The sequence below is a fragment of the Desarmillaria tabescens genome (assembly GCF_030435595.1).
Source record: "Desarmillaria tabescens strain CCBAS 213 chromosome Unknown EV420scaffold_14, whole genome shotgun sequence".
NCBI classification, from domain to species: Eukaryota; Fungi; Basidiomycota; class Agaricomycetes; order Agaricales; family Physalacriaceae; genus Desarmillaria; species Desarmillaria tabescens.
In genome coordinates, this window is record NW_026848313.1 from 640,377 (window position 1) to 662,220 (window position 21,844).

The following is a 21,844-nucleotide window of genomic DNA, read 5'->3' on the forward strand; positions in this document are numbered from 1 at the left end:
GGAACGGTCAGCGAGTTGTGCCTTTGATAGATAACCAGTACGGACAGAGTACTGTACCGCCCTTCCGAACAGGACACGTCGCTGGCCTGCTGTACGCGTTCATTGAAGAAAATTAAGGGAAGAATGATCCGCTAGGCACGAGTCTAGACATCGGGTCCCTTGCGGGGTGATAGGCAGCCCCACCAGGCCAGTTCGGTACGTCAATCGAGGTTAGCGCCAACAAGGCCAACAAAATGTTCTCCCCCTACACCCATGTGCCGCATTCCACAGGCAGTAGGCATCTTGTATTACGGTGATTTGGAGGCTGAGAACCAACTTGGAACTTGATTACAAGTTGGAACGGGTTATATTCAATGGCGGGGGGGAGATATAAAGCAGAATCCATTAGCTAGTGTTCAGTACAGCGGCCTCAGTACTTATCCAGCAGCAATACCCAATACCCACCTACTACTACCACTCTTACCATGATTCGCTTCGATTCTCTCTCCATGGCTGTTCAGCAGGCGATGTGCACTCCCATGCACCAAATCCTGCCTGTATCCCAGTCGACTGGAGCCCTTTACCTGGGCTCCTTGGCCGCCATCCACGAAAAAGACGCTCTCGTCGAAAAGAATATCACCCACCTCGTCCAGGTGATGGATGCGCCATGGCTCCCCCTCTCTGAAAAAGACGGCTTCAACTGCTACCGGATCCCCATCCTCGACACCTCGTCGGCAGATATCAAGAGCCATTTAGAGGCAGCATGCAACTATATTGACCAGAGCCTTCGCTCGGGAAAGAGCGTGCTGGTACATTGTCAGCAGGTACTTATGACGTGTTGTGCCAGCCTGATCCGATCTGATCATTTTGCAGGGCGTGTCCAGGAGCGCTTCGATTGTCATTGCCTATCTCATCCGCAATCGCGGTATGTCCTACGACAGCGCCTTTGCCTACGTGAAGCGAGAGCGGGCATGCATTGCTCCCAACTCTGGCTTCGTCCAGGCCCTTAGAGAGTGGGAGGCAGCTTTCCGCAGGCCTTCTGCGGGCAGGCGTTTCACTTCTTAGAGATCTTTCCGGCAAGTCGGGTTGTTTGCTCATCCTAATGTTCTTGGCGCTGACCCACGTCCTTAGGCCTCGGATTAGACTATTTACGTTCTATTTACTACTATACCAGGTTTTTTGGGTTCTTCTGGCGTCGATGATACCTCTTTACATTCGATTTCGTTTATTTGCGCCTAAATTCTTAAATGCCTAACCGGCAATCAAAGGCTATTTCTTCGGGACATTTACCTACTTAGTTTACCGTTCGATTTGCGGAGCGATTTCCGTAGTTCAAGTATCCAATTCGGATCTGCCAAAATTCTATTGCCTCCGCTCTTCCTATGTTTGTTTCCTTATTTTGAATTACCCACGACAAAGGCGGGACACAGCTTGCCCTAACTGCCATTTACCGCTTTACTCACGTGAGCGTGGTAGGTCAGAGATACCTCCGCGGAGTCTATATATTGTATAGTTCATAAACAGTGTGCCTGCATAGACAGAGGTCTAGAGCGCTGCCAGAGTCAAACACAATAACTTCCCGAGTAGTGACACCGTTCGAGAACAGTGATCCAGACCGCTCTCTTTCTAGATTTGACAACATACATACTGTTATGATACACTTTCAGAGCATGCGCGAATCCAATAGATAGCTGATACAGATAGTAAAAACCGTTAGAGCAGAAAAAATTATAAATATCGAACAGAATCAATCCCCAAGCTTCGTCGAGCATGGATGATAGCAACCAGCTCCTTCATGCTCTCCTCTAGAATCACAACATTGTCCAGCAATCGAGATAGTGTCACTGTGGGTATACTCTCCTTCACCTCAGCTTCGTCTTCCTCAACAAAGGGATTGGGCTCCTGCTTGTCCACGAAACCTGAACTAAAGACATCCTCTTCCTCAGCGTTCCAGGATCTCTTCGAGGGCGACCATGGACCCGAGGAGGGTGCAGGCGCTATGAGAGGCTCTACGGTGATAGACCTCGTCTTCTGATAATGAGCTCCGAAAGGGCTCGTTAAGAGGTTCTTATTCTCCGACGTCTTGGGGGGCGTAGATGGTTCGGACGACACAACGCTCGCTTTAGCCTTGCTCTTTTTGGGTGTTAAGAAAGACACGAGGGCGGATGCGGAAGAGGAAGCTGAAGACTTGGATTTGGGTTTCGTAGGTGGCGGTTGCGTGACGGGATCTACCGGTTGTACAGGTCGTCCCTGCTCGCTGGACATCTCGATAGCCAATGACAAGGCATCATTGAGATTCTCAGAAAACAGTAGTCCTTGCCGGCGCTCGAGTAGAAATTTGTCAAAATCATCAACAACCTGCCGGTACTTCTCTAACTGGGATACGAGCCCATGGAAGATCGTGTGTACGACAGGTCTCGAGTTCTCATCCATGCTTGAAGCCGGCAAACCCTGGGTTTCTGCCTCGAGTTGTTCTTCGATCTGGAAATCCACTGAACGATCATCCCCGTCATCGTATGTGCCTGACCAATCCCTTCCTTCTGTGGGAAGCGAATCGTTGACAGCAAACGTCAGCCACCCGGCCAGTGATCTATCTGGATGCGTTGCGAGCGTCGCTAGCACACCCGTCAGCGCAATGTTGAATTCAGGAGTATTTGAAAAGAATTTCCTAAGAGAATCAAGAATGAGGTCAAGGATAGGGTCATGGACATTGAGTCGGTGCTTTCTGCTTTGACCTGCCTCCGGATCAGGTAGGAGGCCAGCACGAAATGCGGGTTGGTTTTGTATCGAGATAAGGGCATCACCAAGATAATGGTCGTACCCCGTACTAAAAGGATCAGCATTGTGCGAAGGATCAACTCGGGACACCAGTGTGAGATAAAGGCCCATTTCCCGCTCGTGGGTGGAATATGTCGTTTCTGGCTGATAGAATAGAGGACGAGAGGTTTCCAGAGGGACGCTAGGCTCCTCTGAGCCCGGATAAACGAATGTTTCCTCGTCTTCGTCATTCTCTACCGACGGGGTTGAATCAACAGCGCTTGGTATCAAGGCAGGGTGGGGAAAACTAGTTGCTTTGGGATCGAAAATGACGATCATGATCTTGTCTATACACAGCTGTGGACGTTGCAGCAGTAATGACTGGAAGAGTTGGAGAGCAGATGTTGCTGTTGGTTGTGACTTTGACCGAAGATTCGTCAGCAGGAGATCCTTAAGAGTAAACCGACCCATCGAGGTAAAATATTCTGACTGCTTTTGGGCATCAGGTGCTTCCATCTCCAATAGAACCATAGCGCTGCTTTTGCGTCGCCTCAACTTCTGCTGCTTAGCCGTGGTCGAGCTGGCTTGTGGCGGCGCAGAACTGGTGTTCAAGTTCAGCACCGAATTCTGTCGCGGCTTCAGCCGCACCTCGTCATTATCCTCACTAATGAGAAAGTCGATAAGAACATCGGCAAGCTGACCGTCTTGCAGGGTTCGAATCATGACCTCGATATAAGACATGACCGCAACTGCGCTACCGTCAGTGTCTGAGCACTCTAACACCGATGGGTACAAAACATTTTCGAGGAATATCCGGCGGACCGCATCTAGGATGGAGTGAACGATGGCTGTGCCAACAAGAGACGAGGCATCTACGGAGTCATGAACGACGTTTCGCCGAAGAACATCCTGCAAAAATTCCAAGAGTTTCAAGAAGTGGTCCAAGCGAGATCGGAAGTCTGGATTCGTGGCATCTTCCACTCCCATAGCGAGAGATTTGGCTCTAGCAACTTCCATCATTTCCCTCTCATCCTCGTCCTCGAGACCTGTACTACCGATGACCATGGCATTCTCCAGAGTGCTTTTAGGAGGAGGGTACTCAAGTTTGGTTGGAAGGAGGGAATAGACTGCTCCGAGGCCAGCACCAAGGACCTCTGAAAAATCACCGTCGAGAATGTACTCTGCTAATGCCAGAGCAGCATCCGTGATTGGGTCCGCCGGAGATGATACCGACTTGGACGATGAAGAATCATCACCGGTTAGACGATGCACGGGCTCTCCCGGGGACATGGCAACGTCCATGAGAAAAAGTAAACCTGCACGCGCAAAGTCACCTATTTGACCTTCACGATGCACGAAACGCAGTAGATAGTTGAACAGGAGAAACTCATACTCGGGTTTCTTCGTCAATGATGAAGCTGGCGCTGATGTCACGGTTGCTTGGGAGGGAGAAGGCGATGGAGATCTGGGTGGTGAGTTTCTTAAGTCCTCATCCTCTTCATCCTCATCCTCATTTTCCTCTTCAACAGAAAATAACGGTTCTGAACGGTACCAATGTTTGTCGTGGAAGAATATCATCAATAGCTCGCGGTAGGTTCGAATACGACTGCAGAGAATACAAAGAAGATTGACCACTATTCTCAAAAAGATTAGAAGGTAATAGAAGCGTCAAAAGCGGATGACGTACAGTCTTCTTCATACTCGGACGGTTGACTCCTCACAGCATTACCCGCGGCGCCCATGACCTTGTTGCGGCCATCCAGTTGCTCCTGGATATCATCCCCAACGCAATTTCGCAATAGCCTTAGAACAGCTCTATGCACCGCAGAGTGTACAAGAAATTGTTCATCCAACAGTACGACCATGTTCTGGACGGCCCGGAGAACTTCAGCCTGAATGCCAGACGGTCGATCTGTTTCGCTCAATCGAACGAGGGTACCAAGTACATCTATAAATGGTGAGATAGCTAATCACCAAGATCCCAAGAAATATTCACCATTCTTAAGAAGGTACTCCAGACAAACCCCCGTCGTGCTGAAAGTATGGTTGGATTACGTTCATTCAGTTTCACGTATGTCACGCACCCTTCCTCCGTTCGCGTCGACTCAAGAACAAGAGTATCAACAAGTGATTGAAGGTGAGCCGGAACATCCGTGGATTTTATTCCTCGACTCAGTTGCCGTTCGTCAGGATACAGTAAGGTATTCTGCCAGAAGATGAGAAGGCTTCCAAAAGGAAATCAAGTTGAACGGACCTTGATGAGATTCCAGGACTTGTGAAACTCTAGCGCATGATCTGTAGGTGGCTTTGGCGTCGACTGCGCCCCAGTACGAAGGAATTTGGAGAAGTAGTCCATCCCAGCGCCTCCTCCGAGGATACTGTGCCCGGATACCCCGCGTCACAATGGGTGTGACACCGTGAACATTATCACGTGATGCATCACAGCCACTGATGGCAACGTGATGATCGCCCTTGACATTTTACCTAGTAACGTTTTTGTCCCGAACTGCCATAGATATGTACATATTTTGAGCTCGCCGAACTGTGCCAGGTGAGCTTTCGCTCAATCTTTTGTCATTTACCGCTGCTACGCATCTAGTCGCGCCTCTGGCATCCAACGGATATCGAAGGCGGAAGTTGCTAGTTGAAATATACAGTCACGGTCCTACATCTGTCCCTGACTATATGGATAATGCAATTCACCGCAGTCGGCGTTTTCCTTTATCTTTTTCTCTTTTCTCTTTCTGAATGTCGTGAGAACTGATCTGTCTGTCTTTCAGCATTCATCCTCTCGTTTTAACACCTCGGTCGCTTCTGAAATACCTTCGTTTATGTCTGTATATATTACAATGCCTACGCACAGAAAATCTTCGACGCTTACTTCCGACTTTCCTAATCACCCTGTATGTGCATACCCGTCATCCGGGCTGACAGTGACAAACCCTTATCTGTTGTATTCACAGCCAACCAACAGCCGTCTCGATGCTGCGTCCTCCTTGCGCAATGGTCGCCACACCCGAGTATCATCCATGACTATACCCAGGTCTTCCGCCGCCCTACCTGTATCACATCCTACCCAAATATCCCTCCACGTCCGCAGGAAGACTTTCGCTGGAGATATGAATGCCGCTACTCGCAATCTTCTCCTTGACTTTGAAGAAAAAGTCGCGCTTCTTGAATCCAGAAACAAGCACATATCTGTCGAGTTGGAAGCCACCCGGGATGCCCTTGTCATGGAACGCGAAGAACGTCAGACCGTCCTTTCCCTGCCTGCGCAGCGACCAACTACTCTCGACGGTCAAGTCGGCGACCGGTCGGCGATTTTATGGGAAAGGAAACTTCGAATGGATATCTTGGCGGTCCTGAAGAAAGTCAGGACTCAGAATACCGTGCTTTCGCGTTCTGTCCGAGAATACCAGGACCAATGTGAATCTCTGTCAAGTCTCCTCGACAAGGAACGTGGAGAGCGGCAACTCGCTGAGAGCGAAGCTTGCACGACTGTCTCAAGTCAACTTCAAGCTTTTCGAACACAATAAATTGCTCGTCAACAGAGATTTAGCATTTCAAAGAATAACGTCCTCTTTCGAACCTCAAGCACCGGCAGAATCCAGTCAAGGATGTGTCAATGATTCTGCGTCCTCTGAGGACCAGTGCCGATGTTCCCTCCGCGCTCAGCTCAATTCCGCGATCGATGAGCTTCACGTGGTCAAACTCCAACTCGCTGTTTCTCAAGAGAAACGCGTCAGTTTGGCTGAACGTATCTCATCTCTTCAACGCCAGATGAGCCAATGTGTTGACTTGTCGGCACAAGCGCTAGAAGTGGAAAGGGACTTGCGAGACGAGATTTCCCATCGTGCTAGCTTATTGTCAAGCGAAAACATTAGACTTCAAGACAAAGTTCGAGTCTTAGAAGAAAGGCTGCAGAAACGTGCTTCCTTGAGCACTCCGGCTGGCAGAGGTTCCCTGAGAAAACGTCCCTTGCAGACACTCAAACTTTCAAATTTGGCAGCCTCCGCTATTTTGAAGGTGCGTTACAGAGCTGGACCGTTTAGCCTCTTCTTGACAAAATTTAGACCGACCTTCCATGTGCCTCCGATACTCCTTCGACGCCACAGTCAGCAGATTCGAGTGTCCTTCTGACTCCAGACGCCGGATCTTTATCTGCTCCGCCTTTCGTCTATACTGATTCACCTACCCTTGCCCCTTTTCCTGTTGGGTTATCGAGTGATTTATCTTACTCTGATGCTCGTCATCCTCTTCACTCTTCAGCATTCACTTTGACTGGGTTGACACCTCCATATAGAAAGGACGGTCGAAATTCTGTCATCCTAGCTGCTACTCTTTCTCGCAAGAGTGCTCCTCTACCGTCGTCAGTTTTGAAGACGGAGTGTACACAATCTGTGAGTTGAGCGCTTTCCAGGATTTTTCTGCGACATCTGCAGCTATGTTTTCTAGGTCAATGTAATAAATACCTGTACCACCAACCACATCTTATGTGACACTAGCTCATACCATGTCAAGCCACATGTACAGCCACGAAACCAATTGGAATCGAAACGAGCATCTGCGATTCTTGTACGCTCGTGAATTTTCATCGTTTTCTTTGTGAATCTAACAGCACATGTGTAGGCTGATATATCGCTCAAGCAATCGGGATAGGAAATACTTGAACCGTTTTAGGGCTTGTTACTTAAAGATGCGCAATACACAGTAGGCTCAAACTAGCTTCGATTTCCTCAGAAAAATAATGCCTATGAGACAACTCTTGGGGTTAACTTTGTGCAACGTCTCGCTTCACCGTGTTGATTCATGTGTCCAGACGTGGGGACGGTGTCTGGAACGGACGAGCATATTGGAAGTGCTCTCTGTTTCTAGTCATGACAGGGATATTTTCAAGAGTTAACTTCTTTGCTGAAGGAATATGCTGAGGTTACGTATGCCCTTTGCTCAATACCATCCATGTCTGCTGTGTGGAGTGGTTTGAGGAAAGCCTCGGCATTAAAGTAATCATGGAGGCTTTGGAACGCGTGGCATTCGTTACCTTCGCGAGACCGTCGACCAGTCAGTAGATTGTCAGCGGATTTGAAGTTGGTTCGCGATTTGCTATTCAGCGCGATGGTTCTGGAGTCTGAATCACCGGTGCGATAGAACACTCAGGAAGCGACCAATTCTTGCCTTCGACCGTGAAGATTAATAGGTTTTTTGACTAGCTTATTTTTCCTGTTTTATATTTAGTCTCTTCTAACGGTTTTGTATACACATACACTCTGGGATTTCTAGAAAAGCTATCGTATGTTGATGATTACAGAATCGAAAGGAGCATATATCTAATATTAATTCACTCACGAACGGTGTGTCGTCTATTATGTAATGGAACTACTATAACTCCTTCCCAGAAACGCTGGTGATTACAACGCAGCGAATGCTTCCTGTATTTGTTTTCACCTGGTACCCTACATCACGAGTTAGCGAAGAGCATATCCCCTCCCAATTTCTACTCACTCAAGAGAATACAGCTTTCTGCCAAGAGGATCATATCCTGAAATCCAGCATTAAAGACATTAAAAAGTTCCAGTTTCGTTGTCATTGGTAGGGCCAGATCCCGTGCGAGATGTCCTCAGCGCAACCAGTTCCTCAAGTAGGACTTGACTCGCAGACACCCATACCGTCTGCCAGAGAATAAGTGGCATGATTAGTAGAAAGAAACTCGACGAAGATTCGGACTTAACCCAATAATCGGATTGATAGGCGAACCGTGCGGCATGGTACCAGTTATCCGAAATACAGCTTGAGCGGCCATGAGAACTTTATCCTTAGATTCCTTGTCGACCTTGGCGAAGAGACCGTACAATTGCATTATAACGGCGTAGGTCAAGTTATGGGCAACGAAGAGAGTTCTCCTTTTAGCAGCTGTTGGGTTGGTCACTGCATTTGGCAACGGAAGGGCGCTTCGCAGATTCTCAATTAGGCCGTCTATGGCGGCAAACGACGCATAAAAGTCAATCGACTCTTGCTCGGCCATGTCTACAATGATATTTTAGAATGATGACGGAACAAATGCGGTCTACAGACCAGACTTCCAGTTCCTTATCAAGTCGGTTGCGCGCTCCCATAGGAGGGATGCTTTCACATGAAGCGCCTTTGTCGGCATTTCATTATCGCCCGACGCAGGCGCGCCTTTGAAGTACTTCTGAATGGTAAAACTGCACACCATATTCGATGGAAACCCTCCCTAAAGAAATTCCATATCAGAAAATAATTATTATACGAGAGAGAATTTAAACGCACATTCTCGTAATCTTGGTCTTCGAGGGGCCACGGCGTATCGACTTGAATTCCAACGATATCGGAAGGGCACTTGGAATTGGGTTCAGACGCCAAAGCGACTGCCCAGCATTTATCCAGGATCAGACCCGTCCAGTAAGCGTCCACACGCTCGCCTTCTTCGATAGCATCCTGCGGCGCCGGGAGAATTGGCGTTGGACCCGTGGGGGTATTTCGGTCGGATCGTATTTTGGTCAGTCCAGTACTGAGTCCCAGGGAAACGGCCGTCGTGACATGGTACTTTCCTTCCAAGAAGCGTCCGGAGGCTAGGAAGTAATATGACAGTAGAATCTCTGCCTGTATGGTTTGCAAAAATTTCTGAGGATGATGATTGTTTGAGAGTGCACCAGATACCTCCGTCAACGCTCGCTCAAGGAGCATCTTTTCGTGGATAGTCAAAGACGGTATATGTGATAGAAAAATTCCCAGTAGGTAGACAGTCGTCATGAGTGCTGGTAATGGCCGAGAATAGTATGCAGAAGGATCAAGGGCGGCCGATCGGAAGCGGGAAACGTTCATAAAGAATCCGTATTCTGAGGCGCAATGGAGAAATTTGTCGATCCTGTGAATTGGGAATGTTGGATTCAGATATGTTATAAGATTAAGGAAGGTAAAAGAACAAACAAGACGGTTCTGACTTCGAGAGGGGGGTCTGGCAATGTCCACCAACCATAATCTAACGGGGAAACTACAGATACAAATATATAGTAGTCCGGGATAAATGAATGAATAAACATACTGGAATCAGAGGAGGAACCATCAATCGAGTAAGGGTCACTCAGAACGACGGACGGGCCTCGTTCCTGTGGGTTTTCAGGCTCGCGAATTCGAGTCTCAACTCGACTTATATTTTCCTCGAGGACCTCCATCTTCCAGGCTGTCCTTATACTGGCAATCTTTGGATCGGTTTCCTCGACTGCACTGTCCACAAATGGGACGAGCACCGTCGCATCACTGCCAAGATGTTACTTGACGTCAAGGACGATTCTGGCGAATGATAAGAGGACCCACCATTTTTCGCCTGCGGCAATGAATGCAGGCTTGACCCTAGTGGAGAGCGAAGCTATGGATGGAGGAAGGAGAAGACATAGCAGCGTTGGTGAACCAAGATCAGATGGTAGACAGTGTTGTACACCCGGAGTGCCTCCCAATTTATAGCCTTGTAAAAGGATGTAATCCGACATGTACTCAGGACACAAACCATAATATGTGAGTACGGAGTATTAGCGATGAAAGCAAATTGTGTCAAGGAGTTTCACGTCAGAGTCAATTCCCCTGTGGCTGTGTACATTCCCGAACCGAATACGGGATACTATCATCCGGAGGAGGATAGAAAACGAAGGCCAGATGTATCTGACTAAGAGCTGCTCTGTTACTAGACGATGTCGTTTGATTTGCACTTCCCCGTCGCAAGCAAAAGTGAAGTAGTATTTTGTGGGCATAGCACAAACCGTCACTACCTGCAGACAGAGATCTTTCTGTCGACGGGAAGACAGAAATTTACAAAAATGAATCAGCTTCTGAGCACATCAATGACTGTAATTTTGCTGTGGCTTTACAAAGATCAGTCAGGTATCGCACGCTGTATTATGCTTGACGCTTACCCACCTCGACTTGAATAAAATCAAAATCATAAAGTCGCACTCCAATTGCAGAACTAATTATGCCTCAAACCTTGACCAGGCTAGGACTGCAGTCAGCGTAGACCAGGAGCTGTCGGTTATCAAAGTCAAGCTGAGTAGCCGGCCGCTCGGGGACGGAAAATTTGGCCGTCGTAGACTGGTTGGTGACGATCCGGCCATCCAGGCCTTTGGATGACATACCGGAATTCGGCGTTTCCAAATTCCGGTACCGTCAATGTCGATGAGCTAACAGCACGGCGTCATCCCCTTACAGGGACAGATACGCAAGTAAGTACTAGTAACTGGATAGATAGATAGAGAAGGGTAGGATATCCGTTGTTTACTTGTGTGCGAACCGTCTGAATATCTAACCTCTTCTGTTGCCGATTACCTAACCTGATGCCTTGTTGATGTCATTCGAACACAAATTACATGATAAAGCCATTTGTCACTCCTACTCTTGGCCCTGGCCAAACAGAGCAATAAACGCAGGCTTGGCAACTTGCAAGGAGATGAAATTTCCTCCGCTAACAACATATCTGCTGTAACGTGATGAGTTATATTTGGGAATGACTCTACCGGACAGTTCCGTCTCGTAGACTGCACGATTCAGTCAAACCAGAAAAGCACATATTGCGACGGCTCGAACCAGAGGTTGGAGGCTATACCGTCCATATTATGCAGAGTGGCCCTGTAGTTACAGTGCAGCCCGGTATGCAGAGTCGCCTGTAACTACAGGCGAATGGAGTATGCAGAGTCGGAAGAGCTGCGCACAACGCTCTGCATACTCAGGGTCCTGTAATTTTCCCACATCCTGATTACGCCACAATACCCTCCCCCACCCTTCGCCCCTCTGCCCACAGCCCCAAAAACACCGGGCACAATCGCCAACGATTAATTATTGACATCATTTTGGTGCTCACATGATATTCAATGCTCCCGTTTTGATACTGGCTGATACTGGGTGGCAACTGGGGTATTGAATTTTCCGCCCTTCTGCTCATTGCCAGGGGGGCCAAAAAAGAGCGGGCTCAGAAAATATTATTTGATATACTTACTAGTACTCCTTCCAAAAGTTCTACACCTACCCTTACCATATATTTGACTGAATGCGCATCGGCATGGCTTGGATGCACAGACTGTGGGAATATACCATTCCCAGATTGGTATACGGTTTGGAAATTGCGACAGCAGGCGAATTTTGGGATAGTAGACAGTGTATTGCACTTATTCAATTAAAATATGACAAAAGAAGCAGTGTATGATTGCTCTATCTTGTTTGTGTCATATAATGTATGGATACTAAGGACAAGAAGTACTCCGACGTTTTCCGGAGTTTGCCGAAACACCCCTAACCCGCTCACAGTAAGCAAATAGGTCGAGATTGTACAGTCCCGAAATTCTCTCAGTGCTTGTAAATATAATTCACAATGTCTATTAGCTTCTTTAATGTTCTATGCATCTTCTCTGTGCATGTTTTCCGTTCTGTGCTTATGTAGACATGAATTATGATCTCAAAAGTATGCCAGAGGCATGTGTAAAAAGTCATACCTCACAGTACATGCTTAAATTGAAGTATATTACCCAGAGAGGCATGGTCTGTACTTATCTGGAGTGATATGTGTCACAATGTATATCTGCCCTGGCAGAAATATACCTCGGTCAGACAAAATTGCACCAGATGAGATTGTGCAAGTAATGTTCTTTTATGAGTTCACTTCAACGAGAAATGCAATTACAAGGCACGTAAAGGCAGATCGCCATGGATCGGACACCTGCTTTGGATAATGTAATACATAAAATTTTATTTTCAACCATTCTTACCCTTGGAAAGGTTGCACATACCTGTGTACAAATGATGCATCCTTGAAATGTCCTAAAATGCGTGATATTCACCATAAATGGCAGATAAATCAAGGTTGGGATAGATTATATACTATACAAAGTACACAGATGTATACTAGATAATTTCTATAGTATATTCCGTTAGCTTTTTGGGCTTCGGAGTAAAGGATTCGAGCAGAGGATGCATCCCGAGCATCCATTCCGCTCGCTCGATCGGTCCGGTCCGGTAAACCGGATACTGATCGAGTGGCTGTACCCCTCCTTTTCTTCGTCTCACCTTTTCACCATCGATCCAGCATGGTGTAGTTGCCTGCCTGCCCCCACTGCTCGTTTGAATGGAAATAAAGGTATATTTAATTACTTTTAATGCTAATATAGGTTTTACAGGTACTTTTGATCCATCTGGTGGCCCCTGGATGGCCTGGATATCGTGCATCAAGCCCCACTCGCCTGCGCGTAAGCCCTCCTGCAAGGCAGCATAATTTCCCCCTTCCAAATGATGGAGAATTGCACTACCACCATCTCCCTTTTACTACAGCCCCCGACAATTCTTGCCGCCGCCATTAAGCCCCGCCTTGTTGCCGTTGCGACCTACCTAGCATCCCCCACATCGAAATCGGGGCCAATCGCCATTCACCATGGCTTCTGAATGCATTAACGATGCCTCATTCACTCGATAACTCAACATCCGCCTCCATCTGCTGCCAGGAGGGCGTATGGATGCAAAGCCAACCATCACGACGACCAGGACGACGACGACAGTGATGGCGTGAGGGGTAGGGAGGACTCGATTATAGGGCATGAACATGCCAAATAGCGGGCTAGGGATGGAGTGGAAGCAGGGGTGTGCTAGGGACGGGTGGGAAGGCGAGAGGGTGTGGGCGGGAGGGCGAGAGCAAGGTCGGGATGCTGACGGTGAACGACACTGATGACGACCATGTCATTCGAGGCATTGAATGAGGGCTCAAAGGCGTTGTGAACGAACCCACATTCATGGCTACGCGATCACGGATACCCCCTGCCGCCACCTGCTGCATCCCGTCCAACATCGGCCTCCCGTACGCTGCCCAGCTCACCCACCCACCTCAAACTCATGCATCCCTCATTATTTGGACCGGGTAACATGCATCATAGCTCTGTTTACCCCCTTGATGCCATGGTCGTCGTCTACCGGCTCCCTATCCCGACACCCACCTTTCCCCGCTCATATCACCCCCATAATAACGCAACGATCACTGCGCCATCGATATCATTGCTTCCCTCTACATGAGGCTTCATGGATGCTATCGATGCTTACATCCCGCCACGCCCGCCTGCACCGCATTTTATCCACATTTTGTATGCTGTACTATATTTTAACTATATTCATTTTATTTGATAATAATACGGGAGAATCTCTTTTAGGCAGGCATCGGGAGGACGACGAGAGGACGTCTCTTCATCGTTTGCAACGATGACGGCAAGGTGAAAGGACACGAGGGCAATATACGAATACGTAATTTGAGTATGCAGAGTATGTGTCTTGGGTATGCAGAGTGGGTTTCTTGGGTATGCAGAGCGCATCTCCCCAGCGCCACCGTCCTGTAGTTACAGGAGACTCTGCATACCGGCTTGCACTGTAACTACAGGAGATTCTGCATACTGTGGACAATAAAGGTTGGAGGTTGACAATGATCCACCTCCTAAATACTGGTCCCCGCGCGACGACTAATATTACGCCGAATTCACTGTGCGATAGTTAGATTTTGCCGTCGCCTTGATTGTAGTAGAAATACATGACAATCCGTATTATATTCTCAGCCACCAAAGTCAATAACTCTTCAGAAAACACTAAACGCTCCGCGAAAGTGTCCATCATAACTCCAGCTCATACCGTGTCAAGCCACAATTACAGCCACAAGTGATTCTTCTAAGTACGCTTGTCATCTCCTTGACCTTTTTTTGTAGTTCTAACAGTATTAGGCTAATATCTTGCTCAAAATATCAGGATAGGAACGTTATTAGAGGACACGCAATACATAATGGTCATCAGTTAGTTCATCCCTTGGTTCTTGGCCAAGAAATATGGTCTTTGTCAAACTTTGCTCAAGCCATTTCCTTCTGCACTGTTATGAAGAAAGCAATAGTTAACGTCGGAGCTCGTTGGTTATGTGTGAAAACGTACTTGAAGAAGTACAAGAAACTGAGCAAGCGATCTCTATCAATCAATTGTGACTTATGTGAACAAGAACACTGACACTTGCATGCAAGAGATTCCTATCTTGGTATCAAGCCACGACGAATTACAGTCGACACGTCCGACTCACCTATAGCGAGGAACATGGCTAAAACTTCGACGCCGGAAAACACGAAGAAGTCTGGCACTGGAGAAAAGTGGACGGTAGAAGACATCGCATACGGTATCTATCCGAAGAGTAAACCAAAGACTGAGAGAATCACAGTGTTCTTGGATAGACGTCAGGCTTTTTGAATAGGTTAGCGGCTATTTCTAGGCCCGCAGCAACTTACAGTGATTTACTGGCCTGATACATCTAATGTGTTGACAGAAGCTAAGCAGATTATTTAGATCATGATTGTGATACGATATGTCAAATCATTTTCCTTGAGACAGGTGTTGCAGAGGATGCCATATCCGCCGTGAATACGCAGCGATGCCTCCTTGACGAGATGTCCATTATACCTGAAGATAAGACTTTCTGGTTGAAAGAACGAAAAATCGGGAGGTATCGTTACACCCTTGAACAAGGCGAGCTGAACGTTGACTTGGAATCGAGCTGCTAGCAATCAAACGAAAGGGAAGAGGACCAAAGGTTCAGTCGTAGGAAGAAACGAAGTCTATTTTGGGACTGCAGACAGGAACATCATCATATTTCGTTCAATGCAAGTGAGTCACACCTAGCACCAATGTCAAGACACGACTTCATCATCTCGGTGGGTCAGATAGACCACCCTCGAACGCTACCCCGGCGCCGCTATTACTACTGTTGCATTAGGATGGACTGCCGCAGTTCTAGTAAGTTGACCTCGCGAGTGGAATCACCAAGATGATTACCTCAGGGCAGGCGTATGCATCTATGCAAAGGATAAGTTTGTATTTACCAAAAACATTGGTAGTTCCGTCCAAAAATTATGGTCATGCTACTAACATGACAATGTACAATGTAAAGAAAGATTGCGATACGGAGTGGTTATATACACTAAGCATCAGCCAAGCCAGTGTCAGTTGAAATGGTGTTAGATCGTTAAATACTCTTGCAGATGCTGCAGTCAAACGTAATGGAATCGCGGAAGATAGCGGCTATTTGTAACCAGTCAATAAAAATCCAACACGATAAAAAAAAAGACATACGCAAAACGATCAAAGCTATCAAAAAGCTAATCACGATAACATAGAGCAAGGTGTACTTGATGACCTGGATGCACAGACCTCAGTTATAAACTAAGCGAGAGTACATGGGTGGACGTACAATCCATCTTCGTTGTCTCTTCTGTTTTGTCGAGAACAGTGGCGCTCGTATTTGTTTCGAAGGACGCAACCAGACTAGAGGGAAAGGTTAGAAAACGGTTCATAGCAACCGAACACATCACGTACACAACATCGTAGAGTGTAGCTGGTTAACGAACGGAATGAGAAGTGGAGGCGTCAGAATTATCATCAAGATGTGAGCAAGCAAGAAATCCGAGCTCCACAAGGACATCTCGACAATCTTGACAATGAACTCTCGAGCAGGTTGTGACATTGCTGATGTTCCAAGACCTCTTCCATACCATTTGCCAGTCCACCATGCCCTATTGGTCTCATCGTGCTTGAACTCCCTGGTCAAAAAGACGGCGATGAGGATTCTTTGGATTGCCCTTTGGACGGCAACGATTGACAAGATACCCAAAACAGCATGAGATGCGTCCCAAAGTTCCAAGAACCACTACCAATTCTGATGAGAAATTTACTCCCGGAAATTGCAAAGTAAGACTTACAAAGAACTCAAAGAACGCGATGATACCGAAGAGAGCAGATCCATGTGCCAACGCAGCCATTACCGAACCAAACTTAGCCCAAGATTCCATCATGGGTCCCAAAAAGAGTGAAATGAAGAACAATATGAGAAGCACGGCGGCATTCCAGACGACGGGACCGACTGCAATAAGGCACATCCTGATTAGCGGGCTCGGGTTCTGGTTGCCATCTGCATCTGGGAATGATTTGACAAACATATACGCATTTACGAATAGGATCGCCGTGCATATGGGCCATATGATTTCAGAGAAAATAACGGTCCTCCATCCAGCACGAGGCACATCACCAGCGAGCTTATCAGATGGATGTCCGAGCTTTTTCTTCTTGTAGCCGGTGATCATTGTACGTGACAACCTGCAGTACCCATACCAGCTGCTGGTTTTTGTACGAGAATTACCCCGAGACATCCATCGCAGGAATTCCCGATAATCGATAATGAAATCGGCGAACGAGAACTGATGCGGGTTGAAGAGGAATGGAGCGATGCAAAGGGACAACACCGACGCCCAGAAGTAGATCAAGTGTGGGATCCAGATAGCCATGGTAGCGTACAACAGCAGCAATAGATTTCGCATACCCATATAGATACTGGGCCCAGCGAAACGTGAGTACAAGATGCTGAAGTTGATTCGGCTGGTAGCGAAGCCTCGACCCGTGGCAATATATCGGGCGCCTCCGAAAGTCAGATTACTGAGGATAGACTGGCAGTAAATCTGCGTGGAAAATACTTCGAAGATGGGGGAAAGAGAAAGGAAATGTTTCCCCAGCCGAAGCAGAGCTTTGCCAGTGCCCCTCTCGACCAGTTCTGCAAAGAAAGTCAGTGTCGATTACATAGAAGTGTCAATTGATGTACCTTGCAAAAACAACGGCAAGAAGGCGATGAAGAAAACCAAGAAAATGGAGATAACACAGCGACGGATCCAGTCAAACACCGGAATGAGGTTATAACACCCGGGTTGACCACCCAGAACGTTTCCTTGAGAGTCAACCTTGCAAATCAAAAGCTGCTTGTTGAGAGTTCCAAGATACATGACTATATGCGGGTAAGTTAAAGAAACAAAATGAAACGGAAGATGTAAGCGGCTTACGCGTGACCATGAAAATCTTGATGGAATAAATGACAAGGATATTGTTAATATGGAAACCTGGATGGCCGTAATAGAACGTGAGGAACCGATCAATGGGTAGCTGTGTTCCCAGATAATAATACTCTCGACTGAGCATCTGTTCTCCCATACCAGTCCCGATCTTGGTTTGGAAGTTCAAGATGGTGCCAAAACCAAGATCACGCCCTTTACCACACTGGTAGTATTCCGAGTGCTTGATACGACCACCGCGACCAAAAGCATTCATTCCTGCAAAGATATCCTCATTAAGATGAAGGCCCTTTTGCGCTTTGGATACTCCTCCTCGAGTGTTCATGAACGTCGCATTCAAGAAATCAGGATGTCCATAATGTAGCTTGCCACCGATCCATGCCAATGCACGAGCGGTCATGGTACCGAACGTTTGTTCCTTTCCGGCAGCAATATCACCAAGGACACCGATATTCTCGGAGAAAATGTACTCTCGTGTACCGACGATGGCCACGGGCGCCTTGGTGAATTCTTTGTGTCCCCACTGCGCGTACGGACTCTGACTGGAAACCGAGTATTCCTCAAATTCGCCAAGAATGTTCCGGATCTTCAAGCATTCCTCTAAATAGTTGTCCTGGTTGGCATCGATGAGCTGCAAGTATTCGCCACGATAGAATATAATGGCGTGGTTTTGATTGTCAGATTTACCATCGCCAAGAATTGGGTTTCCAGGAAGTTCAACACGGAACTTTGGTCGTCGCCGACCAGTCTCCTCGTCAAGTTCGGAATGTCCGTCAATGAGGGTAGAGAAAAGGCGAGGGTCGCCACCCTTGGGACCGGGTTCTTCGTCGAGATAAGCGATCTGCAAGTCAGGATACGCGCGGAGGAGAAACTCGGCATTCTCTTGCTCCTCCTTGTTGAACTTGGCATACCGCTGCATGGAAATAGTGAACTTGAACTTCCGCCTAGCCATACGCTCGAGCTCTTTCTCCAACCGCTCTGTGTTTCCGCCAAATGCGTGCACAATGTCGGGGTTCTCGACTCGATAGAGGAGCTTGATGGCTTTCGAATAATTCATCATGCCAGACACAGTACGGTACAACGTCTGAGCACGTAACGATGCCCATATACGTGTCCTTAGAGTGTACTCGGGTGACGAGGTCTTGAAACCGATGCAATAGAATGGTAGATCATCAGTTTTCTTCTCGTTGTGAACACTGGAGTCACCGTCCATTTCTTCTGCAAGAATCTTGGTGTCCTTTACAAAATTATCCCATTCAACAGGATGAAGTTGTTTCGTGTACTCCAAGATCGTAACCCGAGTGTTTTTGTCTTCCTCTCGAATGATCTCTCGTAAACTCAGCAAGATCTTTTCGGAGTAATGAGGGACCAAGACAGTGAATGTAGGCATGGCGTCGACAGGTAAGGGCTCCGGTAGTGCAGTGGTCAGCGAAGAAGCAAAGAAGGAAATTCGACGCTCGGCCTCTCCACCGGTCGGGAAGAAATTGCCTTTGAACCCTTCTTGGTTGGTGAAGAAGGGTGGCGCACGAAGCGTACGCCTGCCGTTAGCATCGTCGACTTGATGGTAAAGCAGACGTTGGACATGATCGATAGAAAGGAGATGTTCGCGGTACATGGATATGATGATCGCATTCCAGATCTGAGAAACCAAAACCTGCAATGACATGTAAGCGCAGTTCGATGTACAGTACACCAGATACACACCTTGGGCTTGTATTTCACTTCCATCTCGCCTGTCGCCAATAATTTGGCATATATACGTTTGGGTAAACGCGTGAAGATATCTTTCCACGGTGTCCAGATGCTCAAGCCCAAACTGAAGCTCCTTCCGATACTGAAAATGACAATCCAGATGATGTACCACAAGTACGTGTCCAAAAAGAACAGTACTAGGTCCATAACATACATAATGGCGAGTGTGAATGGGACCTGGTTACTACAGAGAGAATTCCCGAACAGTTTGTCGCTGCACCCCTGTACTTTCGTCCTCGCCATTACGGCAACAGGAGACGAGAACGACGACGCCAAGAAGAAATAGGATTCGGTAAACTTGCAACCGAAGATGAGCACCCACATGCAAATGGACGCTGCGCGCGCACTACGGGCCAGACTTGGATAGGACGCAGTAAAAGTCTGGGATGCCATATATTTCCGTGACTTCCCTGCTACCCGGTCACCGAACATACGACCGGAAGGTATTAACCCGAACACGAGCGTGGCGACAACCGCGATGAAAAATTGAACGATGCCTAGGATGAGCGGGAGCTGACTGAGATTGGGAAGATCGTCCACCATGGCAATGTAAAACGTGGGACCGCATGTCAAGGCCAATATAATGAGGAGGAAGACGAGCCGAGTGGTGAGATGAGACGCATTGTTCCAAGTCGTTGGGATGTAGTAAAACTCGGCAAGCGTGGCGACAATCATGATACCTGTCGACACCGCCCCACCAAGGGCAACCGCAGACCAAGTCATCTGCGGGGACGGCGATGACTTGTTCTTAGGCGCATACACTTTGGGAGAGTTGAATGCGGTATAGAAGTAGTAGACGGCGACGTGTAGAATCCAGATACGATTGAAGTTTACGAGTAAGTGTAGAAGGGAGCGCCTCTCAAAGTATGTCTTGAAGAAAACACGGTTCCACTCAATGCGGCTAAACTTCATGAATCTCTGAGCTGGAGGGACATCTACGAGACGAGTCTGTGGGATGCGGTCGTTAGGCAAAGAAAATTGAAATTCCCATTACATTAGACGTACGTTGTCATTGAGGACTATCTTGGCTAAGCCCTCTGGATACCAAAAGAGTTGGTTAATATCGTCGTAACCAATGATTTCGTGGTGGTCTTTCTCCCTCCGAACGAACTTTCCGTCCACAACTTCGTACCCCTGGTCCCTCATGAAGCGATACAAGGGCTTGATCACGGTGCTGAGATACAAGCCTTCGGGAACTGGATCAATCCTGTTCTGGCATTCTGGGCTTCTGTAATAGTCGTCGGCGCACTTGAAAATGAAACAGAGGCACTCGGGTACAAAGCGGACGTTGGCAGCCTCTCCCCAACACAAGAGGTAAAGTGCGATCTGGCGAAGACGATCATAATGGGACATGTTATTCATGGCATTACGCCAGCGGTTGAGGGCAGAGTCGAGGGACTTGGTGGGCTTCTTGCCCTTCACTGACTTGAGCCGCTGTAGGCCCGGGTTCTGAGATTGACCGACCGCATCATCCAGGTTAAGCTGTGCAGCGAAATACCACTTGCGGTAATTGGCATGTTGTCCACCGATGTAATCCGCATGGAGGGTGAGGAGAGCTTGACTCGGCGACATGCGAGATGCCCTGGAATCTAATAGGTGCATCGTAAAATCGAACTAGGAGCGAATGAGCATAACTATTGAATCCGGTAAAGAATGGGCGCACCATATTACGCATCGAGTCCCTTTGAAAGCCAAACTTTTGGGTGAGGTCGAGGAAGATGTCCTCTATTTCTTCCTTCGACATGGGTATCTGTTTATCTGCAGACCAGGCAGGGTATGGTTCACTGGTGCCAAGACCAGGATCGGCGAACGGAGAAATACTGGGTATGCTTGCATGAGATTCGAGGGACGGGACATAACGACGACCATACACGTCTTGTTCAGAGCCATCTGGTGTGGGAAAAAAAGATTGAGAACGAAGCAACGAGGGATGAAAAGAGAAACAGGATTTGCCAGACAGGGAAGAACCCGGCGACAATGATCCTGAGTCCATTAAAGAGAGGTGTACACACTGTTTTGGTCGAAATAGCCAGGAGCAGCGGCTAGACGAGTCGTGCTGGAATTATAGGATCCGTAGTTGTCGCCCATATCTGAGTCAGTGTCGTAGCCGCTCCTTGTCTGAGGAAACTGAGGACCTGGCTGCGGGTACTGGGGTCCAGGCTGCCGCTGGGGAGGGTTTGCGAAGGGATTAGAACGGGGATCTTGAGGGCCGCCATAGCCTCTGGATGACATGACGACGCCGTGAAGACTTGGGAACCAATCTAGAAAGTAAGATAACTAGAAAAAAGAACGTTAAAGAACGGCAGAGCGTCGATAGCAAGGGGACAAAGGAGACGGTAGGAGCAAGTGATGGTATCAAGAGAGTGATTCTGTAAGAGAGGGTGACTGCTGGTGGCTGCGATCCAGCGTGGAAACAAGAAGCGGAGTTACCGTGGGAACATCATCCGCTTTCG

At 47.8% G+C, this 21,844-nt stretch overlaps 6 protein-coding genes across 6 annotated transcripts; 3 read left to right on the forward strand and 3 right to left on the reverse strand.

The window, feature by feature from the left end:
- Positions 1-77: 77 nt before the first annotated feature.
- On the forward strand, positions 78-1,432 carry EV420DRAFT_1763397 (protein-tyrosine phosphatase-like protein). The gene is made up of 3 exons (XM_060480740.1): positions 78-803; positions 853-1,055; positions 1,111-1,432. Exons 1-2 carry the CDS (start codon positions 465-467, stop codon positions 1,042-1,044), a joined length of 531 nt encoding a protein of 176 aa, XP_060331908.1. The 5' UTR covers positions 78-464; the 3' UTR covers positions 1,045-1,055; positions 1,111-1,432.
- A 72-nt stretch (positions 1,433-1,504) lies between these two features.
- EV420DRAFT_1537326 (Retinoic acid induced 16-like protein-domain-containing protein) lies at positions 1,505-5,199 on the reverse strand. Its single transcript, XM_060472938.1, has 5 exons — positions 4,991-5,199; positions 4,821-4,942; positions 4,733-4,770; positions 4,424-4,684; positions 1,505-4,370 (listed from the first exon to the last, which is right to left on the reverse strand). The coding sequence occupies exons 1-5, from the start codon at positions 5,090-5,092 to the stop codon at positions 1,708-1,710; spliced, it is 3,186 nt and encodes a 1,061-aa protein (XP_060331909.1). The 5' UTR covers positions 5,093-5,199; the 3' UTR covers positions 1,505-1,707.
- Positions 5,200-5,585: 386 nt separating this feature from the next.
- On the forward strand, positions 5,586-7,395 carry EV420DRAFT_1641910 (uncharacterized protein; the record flags this gene model as incomplete). Its single annotated transcript, XM_060477296.1, has 6 exons — positions 5,586-5,639; positions 5,700-6,195; positions 6,245-6,762; positions 6,810-7,136; positions 7,192-7,311; positions 7,366-7,395. The coding sequence occupies 6 exons, from the start codon at positions 5,586-5,588 to the stop codon at positions 7,393-7,395; spliced, it is 1,545 nt and encodes a 514-aa protein (XP_060331910.1).
- A 1,033-nt stretch (positions 7,396-8,428) lies between these two features.
- On the reverse strand, positions 8,429-10,244 carry EV420DRAFT_1641911 (uncharacterized protein; the record flags this gene model as incomplete). Its single annotated transcript, XM_060477297.1, has 6 exons — positions 8,429-8,760; positions 8,809-8,968; positions 9,025-9,622; positions 9,685-9,748; positions 9,800-10,014; positions 10,072-10,244. 6 exons carry the CDS (start codon positions 10,242-10,244, stop codon positions 8,429-8,431), a joined length of 1,542 nt encoding a protein of 513 aa, XP_060331911.1.
- A 3,238-nt stretch (positions 10,245-13,482) lies between these two features.
- EV420DRAFT_1537339 (uncharacterized protein) lies at positions 13,483-14,086 on the forward strand (the record flags this gene model as incomplete). The annotated part of the gene is made up of 2 exons (XM_060472939.1): positions 13,483-13,872; positions 13,932-14,086. Coding segments are annotated over 2 exons (454 nt in total), but the record flags the coding sequence as incomplete, so codon positions are not given.
- A 1,675-nt stretch (positions 14,087-15,761) lies between these two features.
- EV420DRAFT_285111 (1,3-beta-glucan synthase) lies at positions 15,762-21,815 on the reverse strand. Its single transcript, XM_060481534.1, has 11 exons — positions 21,404-21,815; positions 21,055-21,281; positions 20,397-21,005; positions 19,344-20,339; positions 17,631-19,293; positions 17,396-17,575; positions 16,503-17,347; positions 16,120-16,450; positions 15,995-16,068; positions 15,877-15,940; positions 15,762-15,825 (listed from the first exon to the last, which is right to left on the reverse strand). The coding sequence occupies exons 1-11, from the start codon at positions 21,621-21,623 to the stop codon at positions 15,770-15,772; spliced, it is 5,265 nt and encodes a 1,754-aa protein (XP_060331913.1). The 5' UTR covers positions 21,624-21,815; the 3' UTR covers positions 15,762-15,769.
- Between the last annotated feature and the right edge of the window lie 29 nt (positions 21,816-21,844).